General features: G+C 40.5%; 1 protein-coding gene across 1 annotated transcript in view; it reads right to left on the bottom strand.

The window, feature by feature from the left end:
• The window catches only part of CWF19L2 (CWF19 like cell cycle control factor 2), a 174,895-nt gene that overhangs the window by 116,142 nt on the left and 38,181 nt on the right, over nucleotides 1-20,572 (bottom strand). Inside the window, exons 5-10 of the mRNA XM_054015545.1 lie at nucleotides 19,150-19,269; nucleotides 17,083-17,176; nucleotides 14,448-14,563; nucleotides 12,079-12,788; nucleotides 4,223-4,319; nucleotides 268-360 (exon numbers count right to left, since the gene is read on the bottom strand). Of these exons, the coding sequence (XP_053871520.1) occupies nucleotides 268-360; nucleotides 4,223-4,319; nucleotides 12,079-12,788; nucleotides 14,448-14,563; nucleotides 17,083-17,176; nucleotides 19,150-19,269 (1,230 nt within the window). The remainder of the gene's footprint in view (nucleotides 1-267; nucleotides 361-4,222; nucleotides 4,320-12,078; nucleotides 12,789-14,447; nucleotides 14,564-17,082; nucleotides 17,177-19,149; nucleotides 19,270-20,572) is intronic.

Here is a 20,572-nt window from a genome sequence, read left to right as displayed (position 1 = left end):
TGGGAGGTGTACTATTCAATTACAACAGGAATTTGACTCTCATGAAGGATGCACTGGGATGAACTGCACCCAGAAGGAGTTTATGACATTTTCCCTACAGCTATACACTCTGACATTTTAGCACTCACTAGCTGTCTTGGCTCTTTTACAGATAGCCTTTGTAAATTTCAACATCTGAATTTAAAAATATCATTGCTACCGGTACTTTTCACCTGCATTGTGATTTTTGTGCTAGCACATAACAATGGAGGAATATTTTTCCCTTACCTCCTTTTCAGGTTGTCTTGCAGGAGTCTCTGTTCTACTTTCTTTTAGTTTACGTGCATTTTCAAGCTGGGCTTGAAGCTTTGAAGCTAAATCCTTTAAAGAAAATGATAAAAATGAATTAATTCAGTTGTTTTAGCTCTTATTTACAAAAATATATATCCCAACTGTCCATTTCTCTTGCTTCTCCATATTTTGTTTGTTTTTTAAAACACCAGCTCACATGTATAGAGAAGTACTATTAACTGTAATGCCAGTGCCATTTGAACAATTCCTTATTATAGGTACAAGATCAGAAATTTTTCCAAAAAACTTAAGACAGATGTATCTGAAGCATATCATTTTAAAAATAGCACTCCCATAACACATTACTTTTCAAACGCACTGTTCAAATATTAATCAATTTATGCTCATAAAATCTGTAGGTAAGCATAACAGCCATTATACAAATGGAAAAGCAAATAGAGGTAAGTCTAATCTAATATAATGGACATCCTTTTCCAGCAACACCCTTAGTTTATAAGTTCCACAAAGAGTCTAAGGGAGCAAATCTTACAGCTGCTTCTACTGCATAGATTTACCCTCCCTTAAACACCACCTCGGAATCTGGGCTGAGATTGAGTCTAATCTGGGTTCTGGATGACCCAAAGATGGAAGAGTAAGACCTATTTGCAGTCTCCCATTAATTGTTTTTCCTGATATTTCCTCTCTTCCACTCCTCATTATACAGACAAGGTGGATGAGATAATACCTTTTATTGGACCAATTTCTGTTGAGGAGAGAGACAAGCTTTTGAGCTACACAGAGCTCTTCCTCATGTCTGGGAAAGGTACTGAGAGTTTCACAGCTAAATGCAAGATTGAACAGATAGTTCCCTTAGAATATGTGCTAACTACTTATGCTGAATCTGTTCAATTTCGTATTTAGCTGTGACACTCTCAGTACCTTTCTGCAGACCTGAAGAAGAGCTCTGTGTAGCTCGAAAGCTTGTCTCTCACCAACAGAAGCTGCTCCACCCACCTTGTCTCGCTAATATCCTGGGACCGACATGGCTACAACAACACTGCATAGTTCCTATTACATAAATCACAGCAATTTAGCCTCAATGGGCTAAATTCAGAGCAATAGAGCAAAATGTAACAAATTAATTAATTTGATTTACATTTATTATTAAACAAGGGAAACAGGCCTAAATTGCTGATTCCACACAATGATAAAAATTAATTTCAATATAAATAATTAAAATAATTAATATGAAATTAACAGCAGCATTACACATAACAATTTTGACTATTACTAACTGAAATCAAACAAAATTGCAAAATACCTCACATATACATCATTTGTATTTACAAGAGTGCTTTTATTGAGAATATTTTCTTCTGTTACTTAAAAGAACACTGACAGCGTAAAATCATACTTCTGTCCAAATGTTTCCCTGTATTGTTACATGTATCAGCTAAGATTACCATGACTAAAAATTAGAGAATTAGAAAAATTATGGGTTTCCCATGTCCCCCACGATTTTGATTACTTTATGCATTTTATAGCACTTAGTGTATAGTCAGTTTCACTGGTTTCCCCTGGAGGGCCAAATATCCAATTTCTCTTATTTGCGTGGGTTTTTCCAAATATCAATAGGGAAGAGAAAAATATTAAAAAATACGAGTTTAAAATCCCCCAAATTGGCAGTGAGACTTAAGGGGAAAGATGTAGTATCTGAAATTACTTTTAGTTCACTAAAAGTTAGCTTTGAAAAGAACTAAAAGCTGACTAGATTTCAGCTTGGCAGTGTCTCTTTAAAAGCCATCTCTGTTTAAAAATATGCTGCATACACATTTATTCTGATGATTATGCAAAGGGGAAAACAAAATACTGATGTAAAATAAGATCTGCACATAGTTATTTATAATGTAAAGGGTGACCAGATAGCAAGTGTGAAAAATCGGGATGTGGGTTGGGGGGTTATAGGTGCCTATATAAGAAAAAGCCTCAAATATCGAGACTGTCCCTATAAAATCAGGACATCTTGCCACCCTAAAAATATAAAACGTGTAATATTGACTTTGGAAATACCAATAGGAGACACAGATCTGTGTGAAAAATAATCTGCGAGGGCATCCTAAATAAAAAAAAGTCTGAAAGCCACTTCTTGTTCCCTGCACAAAGTTATAATCTTATTTGTGACTTCACAATTACAGCAGTTGCTGTAGAGATGATGTCAAACAGAATTATTGCTTCAGGGGAGACTCATGCAGCAAGCATAGATGCATGAAAAAAAATCATCCTTAGAAACAAAAAAAAAAAATACATAAAGGACCACACCGGTTGAATTGTTTCTAAAATGGACATTTTTCACCATTGTCCATTAGATTTTTGCAGTACGTCTTTAAGAGCATCTATGCACGACACAATAACTTGCAAAACATAGCCTCAATCTAACACAATGAGACTGACATGGTTGACACCTCAAGGTGCTACCACAATACGCATGACAAATAATAAATAAATTCATAAATAAATAATACACAAAAACTGGGGGGCATGTGCCAATCTACTGGTGTTCCCAGAACTGTGCATTACTGTGTTACCTCTCTCAGCATCAGCAAACCACAAGGACCTCTGTGTCAGAGAGTGGAAGTTAGTTGGACACAGTTTTCACTTATCACCATTAGCTAAAAGGCATCAGATAAACCAGTACAATGTATCTATAGTGTTATGTAATAAAAATATCTTTTTTGGAAACAAGAGTCTTTCAAATCACACAGCGATGTTCTTGATTTTTCAGTCTACTTTAGCAGTTCCAGTTCAGACTGTGGTGCCAAACTTGCAGCTGTTAGGAGCTCCAGAGACTCATGGGGAGCTCACCCCACTAGGGACAGGTTACAATCATAATCTTGATGCTTAGCGCTCATGTACTACTGCAGGGCAGCATGAACTACGAGTGTCTGCTGACTGAGCTCTGTGTAGGGTTACCATACGTCCGGATTTTCCCGGACATGTCCGGCTTTTGGGGCCTCAAATCCCCGTCCGGGGAGAAATCCCAATAAGCCGGACATGTCAGGGAAAATAGGGAGGGAGGGACCGGCGGTGCTCGGCCGGGGGCTGGAGCCGCTGGGGCCGGCAGTGCTTGGCCGGGGCCAGGGCCAGCGGTGCTCAGCCGGGGGCCGGGCAGTGCGGGGCCGAGGGGCACTCGGCCCGGGGCCGAGGGGGGCGCTCGGCCCGGGGCCGGGGCCTGGAGCCGGCAGTGCAGGGCCGGGGTCGGGGGCCAGGGGTGCTCGGCTGGGGGCCGGCGCCCCGGAGCCCGAGCCAAGCCGGGCGGGAGACACCAGGGCCAGAGCCTCTTGGCCTGGGCCGCGCCCCCCCACCCCAGCTTGCCTGCTGCTTCAGGCTTCCCGCGAATCAAATGTTCACGGGAAGCAGGGGAGGGGGAGGGGAAGGGGGGGCAAAGCGTCCAGGGGAGAGGGCAGAGTTGGGGCGAGGCCAGGCTAGGGCAGGGGGCGGGGAAGGGGCAGAATTGGGGCGAGGGCGGGGCCCATGGAGTGTCCTCTTTTTTGGACACTTAAAATATGGTAACCCTAGCTCTGTGGTGATAACAGGAAATCAGGATGCCTTCCACCTTTATTTTGAAATTGGCAGGAGCACATTGCAAGTTTCCCCTTCCTCCTGTTCAACAGAAAACCTCTATACACTGTTCTCTAACTCTCACCATAAAGAGAAAATTGTTTTTGACATGTTCCCTATTCTACAAATCTCTATGGGGCTGAAGCCCCTCCCCCCTTGACCACAGGGTATATCTGTTTGTAGGAGAAGTTATGAAGAAGGTTGCACATTAAATCTTGAGCCTGATCAAATGGCTTTTCATAGTGCTTTGGTCGAAAAGAGAGGCCAATTCAAGCTCTGTGAGCTATAGTACATGCCATCTGCAGTAAATGAGGGCAATCTTCAAAAACCTTACCAAATTTCCCATCAGTTCTGCTTTCACAATCTTGGCTCCCAGTCTGTTCATCTCCTCTTCACTAAGGGCCTGGGAAGTCCCATCCGTTGAAGTATGTCTGGTTGAAATACCACAAACATTCACAGCCCAGAGGAAACAAAAAAATATTTACCTAATTAACAATCATTGCACTAGCAAACATGTTCAAGTGCTGAAAGTAATTTAAAGCCATCATAACCACAACTATCCTTCTACAAATCCTTTCATGGTCACTAAATCTCTCTAAAGGACAAGAACTTTTGAAAAAGATGTGTAAACACGATGCGCATAAAGCTAAATATTCCTTTGGTTTTGGGATCTTTTGGGATGAAAAGCACTATGTATTGTGCATTTTCTTGGCTTGAGGGAGCAATAAACAACCAGTAGAAGGTAAAAGTGGGCTATGCATGCAGTATAGCTTCCTGACAGGACAGACCAGTTGGGTCCAAAAAGTTAGTCCTTCCAGCAGTACCAAATCATCCTGCCTGGCAATAGCCAAAGATCCTTCGTCCTCTCTAGCACTGAACCTTGGTCTCCATCTCATAACAATAAGTCTGTTGATAAGCCCTGATGAAATAATTCTGTTTATGACATCATCTCCATAGCAACAAGAAAACCTCCAAGTGGATAAACAACTGGTAGGTTATGTAGTTCTTCATTTCCAAAAGCTTAAGTTGTTCTTAGATTTATCTACTCAGAAGACAACCTTTGATTATGAAAATATTATAGCTGATATGTTAGAATCTACATTGAAAGTTAATTGGTGAATCTCCCCTAGAAATTTTGTTCCTATTCTGAGGGATACAATGGCCTACCGAACTAGGAGTCAAACGCATGAGTCCCAATCCCACTCTCTGCCACTGACTTACCAAGTGGCTTTACACAAGGTATTTCACCAGAATTGTTCCAAGAGTGAATTTCCTCATCTGTAAAATGGAGTTAATACTACAGAGGGCAGTGGTAGGAATAATTAGTGGTCATATTGTGGTTTAAAGATTGAAAGTGCTAATACTACTAATAACAATTTAAAAAAATGCAGGATAGCTAGGAATTATCCTAAAAAGATGTCTCCAGAACATAAATTAATTTATAACCATTAGGAAGACTTAAAAACAAACTTAGATTGCATTCAGCAAAATAATTCATTGCTCTTTTCACTGCTCAGCTACTGAAAACCAAATATTGCTGGGCAACTGGAACCATTTCCCAGTTACATGAGTAAGGCCATAGAGAACCAGATTGGCTGAAAATATATGAAAATCTCTTTTCCATGCAGACACATGGCATTTTATGTCCAAATTACTCTAGCCTTAAAATAGTCGATTTATAGCTAATATAGCTGGAAATTCACACCTATAAGATGTGTATCTAGCCGGTAAAACAATTCCTATTGAGAGAGGAATGCACTTCCCACCCCAAGCTGACTGAATAGCTCTTAGCTCTGTTTTTAGCTGTTGGAAGACATATTCCATTTTGAGGCTCACCCAGGACAACCTTGTTATAGCAGCATGATCCTCTGTACCCCAAAGTAGCACCCTGGAAACCTCCATATTCACCCTGGTGATATGAGTATGATATGTTTTGTATAAAGTATACCTTGTGAGGTATCATTTTGAAAATCTTGATCTGTTGAACATTAATATCCTGTTGGATTTATGTACTATCATTGTATGTGAAGTTATGAAGTATTGCTATGTGTGTTACTGAAATATGCTGTGAGGTTGGGAGATGCCCACAACCAACCTTTCAATTGCAAAGGATCAGCAAGACATACTGACAGCTCATTAAAGGGAATCCACTCTGCCAATGGCCCTCCCAGAGACTTCTCATAGAGAGCATGTATGCAATGGAGACTGCCTGTTCCCACATCACAGCAAAAATCTTTCCAGCAAGCTAGGAGAAAACATAAAAGAGGGGAAGAGACATGATAAATGGGCCTTCCCCTAAACCCTCCACCCCCAAAACACCTGGAGGACAAAGACTTTGAACTGGGGAAGGATGATCCAGTCCACTCTGTGTACTGAGGATCTGTAACCTGCTTGTACCATCTGTCAGGGTGAGACACTGCTTGATTCAAATCCCGCTTAGTTTGTAGAACTTAAAAACAAAAATAAACGCGCAGTCTAAGTAACCAACTCTGATCTCTATGCCTGCTACTTACAATCACCTAAAATCTCTTTCTGTAGTTAATAAACCTGTTTTATATTTTACCTAAAACAGTGTGTTTTGGATGAAGTGCTTGGGAAATCTCAGCTCAGTTTACAAAGACTAGTGTGCCTCTGTGTAAGTGCAGTGCATATCAGAGTTTGTAATTTGACATCAGCATCACTGTGTGAGAGGCAGCCCAGGCTGGTGGTTTGAAGGGCTCAGTGGTCCCACAATCAAGACTACTCCCTGGGAACCCAGTCACAAGCAGTACTGTCCACTTAAATGAGAGAAGACTATCCTGGAAATAGCATCAAGATTTGGAAATATAACCATCTTTCAAATTCTGCCTCAAAATATAATCTTGCTCTGACATAGTCACAGTGCTTTTAGCCATGTCTGTTCATATTGGGGATGTATTTGTTAGAAAGTTACGTATTTTATAAACTCTGAACAAGAATAAACATTTCTTGATCATTTAAGTGTAGGTAATGCCCTGTTGTGTGATAAATTTCTGTGTGTGGTATTTATTGTTGCATTTAACTCTTCTTATTTATGTAACATAAGACAGGATTATAATTCTACAGAAAATGTTTATATTGCTCTATCTACATGTGTAAAAAACCTGAGCATAATCCTAATTCACTTGCCACAGTACTTCCTATACAACATTACATAACAGAGAAGTCATTTCAAAAGCATTACTGAATGCTACAAGAATGAGAGCAACCAAACTATTAAAAAAATTAAAGACATGCTGTCATAACAGAGAAAGAATATGCTGCTTAACGTGATGAACATAATGTGCATGATTAAATCCTGTGAGACTCGCAAAATGGAAGATCTTTTAAACAGGTCTCACATTTTAGTCTGAGCTATCACAGGGCTAACCTGGGGAAATTTTTCAAACCATTTCTGCCTGCATTTCAGGGGCCCAATCCAATATCCATTAAGTCAATGGGAATAGAATCTGACCCCAAGAGAGGCAATGACAACAGTTTAACTCCTTATAAAAAGGAAATATACAGAAAAATTAAAGGTTCTGGAGCTCTTGTTTCTCATATCCCCTAAACCTACATATTGTAAAGCAATAAAACAAACAGTAGGGGTATTACATTAGTCAGAGTAAGAGACATTTATTATTTTGTACATGCTCTCAGCGGAGTTATTGCTTGAATCATTATCTGCACTTTTTCAGCTCAAAAGTATTTTTCTCTCAGCTTGTCTCAAATTAAACTCCAATGCACATAATATTTTAGGCCTATTATTAAGCGTGATTTTCAGCAAACAGCATCCTATCTGGATAGACATTTCCTCTGAGGAGATCCCTTAGGCATCCAATCAGCCAGGTATTACTAGGCCTGCAACTTTTAATTAACTCTTGTCATAATTGTCCAAAACTCTGATTTAAAAGCTAAAGAAACTCTGTATTTGTTGGGAGAGAGAAAATTAACAAGTACATTGTCAGTATGAGGCATGGATAATTGAGCAAACACCACCACACAAGCACCTTTCATGGGAGATTTTTGGTGGCAGTGTCCATTCAGCTCTAGTCCTCCCCTTGGCCCATTCCAAGGATATATGTAGCTGCACAAGTGAACTGCCCCAAGGTCCTTCTCTACTGCAAAGTCCCAAGACGCAAGACTCCGAAGCAGTGAGAAGGGGGCAAAAAGGGGGGTGTAGTGGGGCACTCATAAGGGACACATCTCCAAGAAGTTCAGTTACTGCACAACATGAATAATGATGCTGTACTTCTGGGTGACTCCCACGCAGTATCCCTTGATGGAGGTGGGAGCCTCAGAGTCAGATATAACACTGAAGATGAGACTGCATTGCCAACTGCAGCATCTGCTCTAGAAGCGTGAATCAGAGCATAATATTTGGAAAAGATATGTATTGAGGACTAGGTTGTGGCTCTGCAAATTTCAGCAACTGGGACATCTTTCAACAGGGTTATAAAATAAGATTGGGACCTTGTAGAATGGGCTATCACTCTAGAAGGAGATGAATGTTGGCATTCAGTGGTTTGAGCTCAGTGGTTTGAGCATTGGCCTGCTAAACCCAGGGTTGTGAGTTCAATCCTTGAGGGGGCCATTTAGGGATCTGGGGATTGGTCCTGCTTTGAGCAGGGGGCTGGAATAGATGACCTCCTGAGGTCCTTTCCAACCCTGATATTCTATGATAATAACAAGAGATAATATGCACAGAAATCTACTTTGAAAGTCTTTGGATGAAATTGCAGATCCTCTGGATCTGTCAGCAATTGACACAAAGTCTAGAAGACGTCCCTGAAGCCTGTCTGAGTAGAAGGCCAGTATCCTTTTGATATCCAAAGAATGTAAGGTGTCTCCCTCCCTGGACTGGTGTGGCTTCAGAAAGAAACCTGGCAAATGAATAACCTGATTAACATGGAATTCAGAAGAAATTTTAGGTAGAAATCAAGGATGAGGATGTAATGCAACTTTGTCACTGAAGAACACTGAAAGGGAGGGTTTGTCATCACAACCCCCATTTCTCCATACTTCAGGCAGAAGTGTTGGCCACCAGGAAGGCTGTTTTCATAGATAGATGTAGTCAAATCACAGAACTGTAGAGTGATAAGTCATCAATTCCAGCCCCCTGCACTGAAGCAGGACCAAGTAAACCTAGACCATCCCTGACAAGTGTTTGTCCAACCTGTTCTTAAAAACCTCCAAAGAGGGGATTCCACAACTTCCTTTGAAATCCTATTAATCCTTATAAAGTTATTCCTAATATCTAACCTAAATCTCTCGTTGCAATTAAGCCCATTACCTCTTGTCCTACCTTCAGTGGACACGGAAAACAAGTGATCGCCATTCTCTAACAGCCATTAATATATGTGAAAACGTATCAGGTCCCTCTCTCAGTCTTCTTTTCTCAAGACTATACATAGTTTTTTTTAACCTTTCCTCAGAGGTCAGGTTTTCTAAATCTTTTATCATTTTTGTTCCACTCCTCTGGACTCTCTCCAATTCATCTATATCTTTCCTGAAGCATGGCTCTCAAATTGGTCACAGTACTCCAGCTGAGCCCTCACCAGTGCCAAGAAGATGGAACAATTACCTGCTGTGTCTTACATATGACACTCCGGTTAATACACCCAAGGGTGATATTACCCTTTTTTGCAACTGCGTTACATTGTGACTCATATTCAGTGTGATCCACTATAACCCCCAAATCCTTTTCAGCAGTACTGGTGACTAGCCAGTTATTCCCCATTTTGTAGTGTGAGACCCACTATATGGAGGGACCCAGTCTGACAGCAAATCATTGATAACTACTCTTTGGGTATAGTCTGTCAATCAGTTGTACACCCACCTTATACAAATTTCATCTTGTCCACATTTCTCTAGGACACTTATGAGAATGCCCTGTGGGACTGTGTTAAAATCCTTACTGAAATCAAGATACATCACATCTACTGCTTTCCTCCATCCATCCCAGTTAGAAACAGACACTCTCGGTGCCTCTGTTGTTTGGGAGACATCCACCTACCTGCAAAGTGCCAGGTAACTGTCGAACTCTGCTTGTCTGCTTTTATAACTGAAAAGACTGAACACTGCTATAAGAAACTCCTCCCTGATGTTGGAAACCAACTGTTCATCACCAAAAGCTAACTTATAATCTGCCCATAAGACCTGTTCATCAGTAACTTAAATAACGTAATATGGGGGAAACAAAGGCTATGTCTTCACTTACAGTGGTGTGCAGAGTGCAGGCAGTACACACATAGCTATACGCCACAGTGAAAGACAGATTGTGTCCACGCTTGTCACTGTGGCACGTAACTACACACTGCACTGAAAGGCTCCAGCAGCGGGGTGATGGGGGGAAAGCTCTGGCAAAGGGGAGATAATGGGACACTACACTGCTAAAAATTGCAGTGTAAATATGGGAGGCACTGCTTGGGCGTGTGGGAGCATGTAGGGTATACACCCAAGGAGTTCAGGAGTGTAGAGCACTCTAATTGCCTAAGCAGTGCCTAACCATCTACACCGCTATTTATACCTGTGCTACCTGGGCGGGCAGTGCCTGTACTCTACACACTGTCATAACTGTAGACATTCCTAAAGAAATCACTATTTTCATCAATTCCTCTTTCTATCTGGACTCTTCTTATCAGCCTCCTCACATGTTCTTGTTGCTGAGCACTTCATTGCTTGCCCACTTTTCCTACATTTATTAAATTCTTCAAACTTAGATTTCATTTGGGCCTTAATCCTACAAACACTTACGCACATGCTCAACTTTACTACTGAGAATAGTCCCAGTATTTGAATAGGACTTACTACTCACAGTAGTAAACTTAAACACGTGCACAAGTGTTCGCAGGATTGGGGTCTTGGTGATGATATAAAAGATGGGTGGCCAGGACCTGCATAAAAGTCCAGTGATTTTCTAACTTCTTTCCATGATTAGTCTCTATTTTCCTTCATTATTCCAACACAAACAGAAGAACAGTAATTCTTACTACATATTGCTTTGTAGTCACTTTTTAACTCCCCAGAAAATATACATTCAGACTGATACTTTCTCTGTCATTTATGTCTGAATAAAACCTAGTACTTTAACATATGACCTCATCTCTTTAATCTACCAAATCTAGCCATGCTATATTGTTACCTTAGTTTTCCCCAGTTATTTTGCCATTCAGCATGCCCGGTCACTTACTTACAAGTAGGTTCTACTTGTTTAAGTTGTAGATGAAATATTATTCCACAGCCTATCTCAATAGTAAGAAGCAGACTTTACTATTCACCAATGTTCAAAGGAAGGGTAAAGTAATCCACGGTCATGGGCAATATGACTGAAAATACAGTACATGTCAAATCAAAATAGATATTTCCTACATTACCTACTTTAGCTTTGAAAGCGATGACTCCCTACCAAAGGGTCAAGAAGGAAGTTAAATTCCAAGATTAAAACACTATATTCTACAGAAAAAGAGCCACTTTAACGCACTTAAAAGCTAAAATGCTACATCACTATGGTGAAATGTATTTTTAAAAGCTGCATAAGTGTTCTCAGCCCTCCAACATATTCTAAGGAAAACAGTAATGTCACCAACTTTAAATTTACATGGTGCCTTTTCACCTCCAAAAGATCCCAAAGAGACTTAATAAACCATATTTACATAAATATACATTTCACTTCACTCAACACTGAAGTGCAGCTATCTCCAGGGTTGAATAAGTAGTTCTTTAAGTAGTTCAGTATACAGCAATACTATACAATTGTTGGGGTCACATAGGGTAGTATACTGTCAGCATCCAAAGGAAACCGCACTGGAAATATAGGTAGGCAGAATGAAGCTACTGAATTGTAAATTTTGCCAGGTTACTAATGCTTGCACCCCTACTCATGGGCAATTGGTCTTTAATGACTATCAGAGATAAGATATGCTTAAAGTCTTTCCAAAAAGACTACACCACCGAGCCCTACAGGGCCCCCTGCTACCATGCTGGAGCATTAGTTTATCACGGACTCAGAATGTCACATCTACTAAATCATTTTCTACAGATCTGAGTTTTCCATCCAAGAACTAATCAGGCTCAAACATGTTTGGAGATCTGATAAGATCACAGCCCAGTGAGATATGGCAGCAGACAGATACCTCCTACAAACTACCCTGAAAATATAAATGACATCTAGCAAAATAAATCATAAGATACCCAGAATATGATGCTTTGCTGTCTGGCAATAGCACTTTCTTCTTGGGGGTGTTTCCAAAGTTCTCTTCCTGTGTCTTCTCTCTTTCAGTCTTTGGAGCTCCCTCATAAGTAGTTTTTTCCATTTTCAATGGCTTTTGATCTAATGTTGGTTTCTCATTTTCATCTTCTATATGTGTTCTGCTCCACAGTGTTTTTTCTTCACTTTCCTTACCAGGTTTTTGGAAATTGCTGCTCAAAAAGCTACAAGATGGTAGTTTTAATGAGGATTGCTGTAGCTTGCAGTCTTTATTAACAGATGACAAATCATCTTCAGAAGGTTTCAAAAATTTATATTTCAAATTGCTTAGAGAGGAAACTGTCTCCTGACTTCGTTTTTCATCAGAATGTTTTGCTGCTTTGGAACAATTGTCTCTGAACTCAGAGTCTGTGCTACGATGTCTATATTCTCGTTCTTCTCTTGGCCTGTCTTTTCTATAATCTCTTTCTTCCAGTGGATATACCTTATTATGCCTATCTCTAGAATGTCCTTTACACATACCCTTGATTCTGTCACCTTCAACTTGTGTTTCTTTTTCCATGTGGTGCTCTCTCTCTTTTTGCTCATTCTCTGAATAGTTAAATTTCCTCCATCTTCTTTTTCTATATTCATTTTCCTGTTTTGATGCAGCTTCTTCAGCTTCTTCCCATCTCGACTGAAATATTTCCACTGACTACAAGACAGAAGGAAAAAATATAATGGCATTATTTTTAATGGCATTATTTTTAAAATTATGTCCATATTAATAACAAGCATGAGAGAGAGAATACATGATAGTGTTATATGGTATAACGGTTTTAGTGGTCTAAATTTGCGATGGCCACATAACTCATGCAGCTGTGATAATATCACAGGGGACATTTCTAAAACTAATCAGCATGGATATTTAACCTTTAACCATCACTGGAAAGAAATCAACGATTTACACAACCAGTGAAGTTTCTACCCAATATTTAGGCCTAAAGTCTGACTGACCAGGGTCAAGGAAATCTAAGAAACTGTATGCTTATCCTGTCACAAACTTCTGAATTACCTTTGTTTTTTTTAAAAAAAGGATATTACAGAACAGTATAGCAGTTGGCAGGCTGCATGACATTCAGCATCAACTTTTTTCAGTAGGGACCTCATGGTAGCTTTCCTGAAGAATCACTGGCACCTTGCCTCACTTAGGGAAACACAATTTCATCCACTTGCTGCCCCCAGTACTACTACTCTGGCATTCACAAGCCAAGGAGGACAGGAGTCAAATTTTCTGGTTGTAGTAAGAAGCCATCCCAGCATCTCCAGAATGTCAGAGAGCAGCACTAACAAACTCAAAGAAAACTCAGCATTTGTCCCCTTACAATATTCTTAAACCTATTCTTGGTATACAATTGAATACCATATATCCTGCACCTTTCACCAATAATTTTGAAGCCAATACCATGTTTTGCGGGGTGGGGTTGAGAGGTATGTTTTTGTGGCAGTTTGTTTTCTTAAAGGTTAGCTTTTGAAAACTACTCAGAGGGTTTAGCAAGTGAGAAGCATTCTTGGTAGAGATGGATTGCAGGTAAAGTTGCCAACAGATATATGATAAATTAATTTGATCATGCAACTCTCCAACTTGTTACATGGATAACACCATCACAAAGGGTATGTCTATACTTGGAGATCAGGGTGGGATTCTCAGCTCGTGTGGACACACTTGCTCTAGCTCTCATGGAGCTAGCATCCTAAAATTAGTAGTAAAGCCAGGGTAACATGGACAACGGTGAACAGCTGCATGGGCTAGGCGTCCGGCGTTCAAACCCGCATGGGGTACACTCCCAGCATGGCTACCCTGTGCTGCTGCCCACTGCTGCCCATCCTCCCCCAGTTATGCTATGCTTTTTAGCGCACTAGCTCGATGAGCACTAGCACAAGTGTGTCCCCTCAAACTGGGAATCATAACCCTTGCTCATACCGCAGACATAGCCAAACTTCTTGTGTGCACACCTGGGCACAGGTCTGAAAGAAATATCTCTACAAATACAGATAATTTTGGAAGGTGCTCAGATACCAGGATAATGGGGACCATATAAGAACCTGGGTGAAGTGAAAGATAGAAATATTTTAACTACAGTCTAGTACCCCATAGTGAAAAAAGGTAGCATGCAAAATCATGCAAATCGAAGTCTGACAGCATTAACGCCTTCATCACCTGATGGAAGTTTCAAGAATGGATTGTTTTCAGCAGAGCTTGATCATGTCTTAAGCTATACATTAAATACTTCTGCCTTTACAGGGATTTGACCTTTCCCAAAAGCTTAAAAACTGTAAACAAGGAGAATACTTTTCCTCTTAAGATGCTTACCCCATATCTTTCAGCTACAATTTCCTCAAAATTTCGTTTCTCTCTCTCAGCCTGCTCCTTCATCCTTTGATAGGATTTCTTTAACCAACTTAATCCACCATCTTCCACCATTTTAACTAAAGGAACAAAAGAATTAGATATGATATTTTTGTATTTCAGGGTTAGCTTTTATTACCTAACACTTATTGTATATGCTACATGCAGCACAGAAACTTAAATTAGCTCAGTTAGACCTATTTTGTATGCTGACATGGAGTATATCTAGCTTTCTACCTTCATATTCGTGCCCCAACTGAAAATATTGTAATAAAATATTGTCTTTCTCCCTATCCTGAATACATGAAACTGAAAACAGATGCAAATCTTCTAGTCTTTCTCACCAAATATTTCTTCTTAGAAATTTACATTAGTTGAATTCAAAGATGGTCAGTTTCTTGAAGAGTTGTAGTTTGTTGGTTTCTCTACTAGAACAAGCAGAACCAAACAGGGGTACCTGGGAGTATGGCATGCATGCAGCTGGCATGGGTCAGCTGACTCGGACTCACGGGGCTTGGGCTGCAGGGCTACGAATTGATGTGTAGATGTTTGGGCTCAGGCTGGTGCCCAAACATAGGATCCCTCAGAGGGTCCCAAGCTCCAGCTCTAGCCCTGGGACCCTCCACTCTTGCAGGGTCCCAGAACTCGTGCTCCAACCTGAGCCCAAACCCATACACAGCAATTTTTCAGCCGCAGAGCCCAAGCTCTGCGAGTCCAGGACAGCTAACTTGGCCAACTGCGTTTTTTTATCCCCATGTAGACATACCCATTGAGCCAGATGAGTCTCTCAGAGTTGACATTACAAAAAGTAGTAATTGAGGGTGCACGGTGGCAAGGTGCAGGGGCACCCCCAGAAATTTTTGACCTGGTACACACTATTAATCTCTGTGGAGCTATCCCCACTGCATCCACAGACCCCTGTGCCTCGCCTGCCAAGTCTGTGTGACACTAAGCTGCTGCCTTCCAGCCTGGCTCACCCAGGTGCAGCATCACTTCCCATCCCTGAGGGGGGAAACAGGCTGCTGGAAGCAAGTCAAGGCCAGGCAGGCTCTTTTGGGGAGAGCCCTGGTGCAACAGCCATCTCCACAGCAATGGCAAGGAGCAGCAGCACTGGCTACCCCACTGCCCACTTAGGCAAGAACCTGTGGCACTGCAACCTCTGTGCACTAGGTTGCAATGCCACTCGCTCAATTGTGGCCCTGCTGCCCCCCATCCTGACATAGAAGGCCTGGAGCCAAATGTGAGGGGGCAGTCGGCATCCAACACCGCTGCTCCTAGCCATTGCCAATAGTACACCCCATGCATAATGTGCATATGGCCACAGGCCCCACTCGCAAGATGTTTCACTGATGGAGTGTGGAAAGGTGATGAATCTGAATTGCCTGCAAGTGTCACATTTGAGGGGGAGGGACAAACAGAGTGCATCTCATGGAGCAGGTGTTCCTGGGAGAGAGATGTATTATTTATACAGCATCGTAACACGTACAAGGGATAAGGCATGGAAATAAAATACACAGTCCCTGTTCTGGGGATCTTACAACCTAATTTTAGACATGATATGATATGAGCAAGAGCAACATACAGTAGGGGGAGAAAAAGGAAAACAGAGACAATAAAAGATTTCCATAGTTATTTAGTTTAACATTGTGCATATATTGATGGTACAACTGATTTTCTGTAATCTTCTCCATTTTATTATTTCAACATATAATGGATGTTTTGCAGGAAGGAGCAGCACATGGGCATTCCCTTTCTTGAGTCCACTTTCTGTCACCTCCCTCACATGCAAATCAAATCCCCCTTTCCTGCAAAACTAAATTAGTAAATAGATTCTTTTGCTGGGGATGTTAGTAGGGTTCCCAAGATCATGAAGGACTCTGCTGCTCTTCGCCTCTTAGGGAGAAGAGATGGCTCTTAGAGCCAGGCTATGGGTGTTCCTGTCCGTGTGATCGCTGGCCTGAGGGAGACCCCTGGAAGCCCATAGTCCATACAAACTGCCCACAGAATAAGTGGGTATGGACTCCCAATATGGGCCCCTTACTACTCCCTACAACCCAGCATATAAGAGTCCTTCTTAATGTTTTATAAATGCTATGTGACATTCTGAAAAAATATTTCATAGCTGCACTTGCTGGAAATAGACAGGATAAGCCAAAGGTAAGGACTGAAGTGAAAAGGTTACAGAAATAATGTTTTTCACAAACTGCATTCTTAATGTATTTCATTTAAATGTGACTCACAGATTTCTGTAGTTGAATATTTTAAAACTGTAATTTGTGTAATGGAATGAAAGGAATCAAATGAGATGACAACAATATATCATGTCCTGGTGGAATCATTTTTTTCTTTAATTAGTTCAAATGAGAGAAAATCTGTGTAGAAACTGAAGGTCAAACCACTCAAGATTATAAATCAGTCAAGAAATATTCTGCAAAACAATGTATTATGATTTTAACCCAATATTTGCTACTGAAACAAGTTTTATTTCATTTGTCTTCATTGTATGTAACTGGGAGCCCTGCTAAGCTGACCATTCAACAACGTAAACGTCTCTGAGGGGAATACATATAGCTTTTCTTACTAAAACTTGTTTTTTTACCTTTTTTAACTGAAGTTGCTTCACCCTCTTCTGGCGGTAAACCTGTTCCACCATCTTTCCAGTAGGGGTTCAGCTCTCTTTCAGAAATTCTAGACTACAGAAAACAATTTTCAACTGATGCACAAAAATCCACTTTGTCTAACAGCTGCTGTTACAACTTTTTAATTATTTTGTATGATCCATATAGAAATGTAATCAGTTTAAATGTACCCAAATGACAATCTCATTAACAAACCTGGTGCTGGAACTTCAAAACAAAAAGTTTGACAGGGCACTGTAACTTTCAATTTTTTTAAAAAAATACTAATTCATTAAAAATAGCCAGGTGAAGAAGCAACTACAATTGTACGTAGAAAATATTTATGAATGTTTTGAGGAAATGTGGGTCTTTTCTATATACAGTAGTACTGGACATCATTTTCTTCAATATTTTCTTCCAAAGAATAATCTCTGTAAGACTTCCTTTTGCAGTTCAGATGAGTGTACTTTCAAAACTACAGTTTGTTAAACAAGAACTAAACTAAACATTCCGCTACATCACTTCATAGCACTAAAGAATCCCACCTGAGCAGTGGTCCCATGGGCAGCCAGAGCAGCGGCTCCGGGGACAGCCGCACGAGCCTCTGCTCGGCAGCCCCCGGCTGCTGGCCCCTGGGACCACCCGAGCAGCGGCCAGTGGGGCTGGCCTCAGGGTCCACCCCCAAAACAGCGGCTCCCTGGAACCCCCGCCCAGAGCAGTGGCACCCAGGGCACCCCACCCAAAGCAGTGGCACCCCAGGGCCCCGCCCCAGCTAAGATAGGGGTATTTATAGTAAAGGTCATGGATAGGTCACAGGCCATGAATTTTTGTTTATTGCCCATGACCTGTCCATGACTTTTACTAAAAATACCCATGACTAAATTGTAGCCTCAGTCATAAACTTACACTGGGCAGGCTTCTGACGAGGGCAGGACGGTACAGCCCTGGGGTCCTAGGCTGGGAAGCTGGGGGAATTATCTGCAGCCTCTCTATTGTTGGTTCATGAATTGGCTGGTGAAAGCATTCATGTAACTCAGATGGGTGTGTCCCAGTCTGTGGATGTATGTGTAAGTGCCGTATTTGGATGGGGTTTGCAGCTTGTCCCAGCATCACAGTGTGAGAGGGACCCAAGGTTGGTAAGACAGAGGGCTTAGCAATACCCCAGTTCCAGGTTGCACTCCAGGGAACCCGTCACAAGTAGGTAACTAGGATCTGTTCAAATATACCTTCTGAGAATCAGAAACTACATGTAAATAATCATATACCACATTCCTAATGCTAATATCCCTTAGAATTAAGAATTCATCATATATTTTTGGACTGAACACTGAAGACTCCTTTAGGAGTATAGAAAAGTTAAAAAAAATAACTGAAAAGGCAACAACAAAACATCACCCCCTTCACGCCTTCTCAAAAGCTAGTAAGGACAAGAACTAGGATGCTATAAATTGAATCCAAATAGAAATTGCATGCCAACACTGATGTTTCGTAGAGGCATAACAGCAAACTGGAACACTCTACAATAGTGGGTGGTCAAAGGGAGGACTAAGGGCATATAAATTCTAGGTAATATTTGTCTGCCATCTGCCTGCAGAACTGAGCAGAAGGTCAGCCCCCCTAGTCTGCCAATTTCTACCTATTCAACAGATTCTGTAAAGTGATTCAAGTATTATGGCAGATAGGTGCCATAAAAATACAATTAACTTTTATTATTTAATCTTTTCACTCTAGTTTAATCATAATTTTTTTTACTAGAATTGGCTTTCTTCTTAACTGACATTTAATTTTATGGGTTTCCTATCACAGGGTAAGCTCCCTAAAGTAAATTCTCTCCCTCATCCCAAACAAGTTACCTACCAGTATAAAATCACCACCACCATATGGACAATAAATACTATTTTAAGAAGATTTTAAAAATAAAACTGTAATCTAAAAGAGGATTCATTTAAGCAATTTAGAGTACATGTAGTTTGTGTATGACAAAACTATACACTGCATTTAGGAAGATACAGAGAAAACTGGTGCAATATATAAATAATTCCTTTTACCTGTTCAATTGCTTGGGCTTTCTGTTGCTCCAATAACTTTTCAGTCTCTTTTTCAGCTTTGAGTGATGCTGCAGATGTGGTTTTCAGAGACATAAAATCTAAGGTCATCCATTCATCCCTCTGTAATAATACAAACAGTTTCATCCAAAACAAAATAATGCCCACACTCAGTAAACACCCATTTTCTGTAAAAAAAATACATAGCTCAGGTATAAATCAAACTCACAAAATTACTGGTATCATCTGATATCTATAATCTATAGTGTAGATTTTACAGTAGTTTCTAGCTTTCAAAACATTTTTGCATGCAAAACAAATATTCTGAAGACTTCAATCATGAAATTCACTTACATATGCAGACGTTTACAGCTTTTCTTTGTAATTCCAGGTGTATAGTCTAGATGTGATTTATTTATGAGTAAGCACACTAGTAAATATGTGGGTGCATACAAATTCATTAGAGTAAATATGAGATTAGGAATGTCGTTCTTCACTGAACATTGTATGTTTGGACATCATTTTGCCAGATCACTTTACGTGCCACCTTACTCCAAAACCATTGAAGAATTAATGATTCTTACTGCATTTGGCTTCATGGTCTCTTTGGCCTAATTTAGCAGGCACAAAATCTGTAACTAATCATAGGGTGCAGTTGATAGCTCCCAGATAGTTAGGTACCCAAATGTGCCCATAAATCCGGTAGTTAAACACTTAACTTCTATTAATGTGTCAACAAATGCAGGTACAAAACCACATTCACAAATGCCAGATTGAGGCCATTTTAAATCTAAAGGCTATTATCTCAAGAAAAAAAATAGATTAAATAAACCATGATATAGGGCAATATACTGCCCTCAAACAGCTAAAGGCCTATTTTCCTCCCTTCCCACAGCTCACACAACTACAACAAATACAATATTTGTGAAGCATGAAAAGAAAGCAGTAAAATACACATTGAAAACGACTAATTAACCAAAATCAAAATGTGAGACACATCCATGTGTATTCTAACAAAAAGAATGGAATTCTGATGCCATTCTAGAACAATGAAAAAATAGTGTTCATTCTGATCCTTAATCTTCAAGTCTTGAAGCACCAGTCTGAATGGCTGCCACTATGTTATGTCATGTCTCTCATTTACAACCAATGCTGCTAGATGATGCATCTGAGACAATTTCACATATATGAAATGGAAGATACTCCACTTCCTAAAGGAGATTTGGGCTAAGGAGGAGGAACAAAAAGTGGGGTCATCTACAAAACCTCATCAGTTTACCATGGTGTATGAGGATAATTAAGGGGACACGCAAAAAGAAGAACAGGAGTACTTGTGGCACCTTAGAGACTAACAAATTTATTAGAGCATAAGCTTTCGTGGACTACAGCCCACTTAAGGGGACACGGTAATACTAAGGTACAAAAT

The sequence above is a fragment of the Malaclemys terrapin genome, chromosome 1 (genome assembly GCF_027887155.1).
Source record: "Malaclemys terrapin pileata isolate rMalTer1 chromosome 1, rMalTer1.hap1, whole genome shotgun sequence".
Lineage (NCBI taxonomy): Eukaryota > Metazoa > Chordata > Testudines > Emydidae > Malaclemys > Malaclemys terrapin.
Note: the sequence above shows the minus strand (reverse complement) of the source record. Positions and strands in the feature narration are given on the sequence as shown.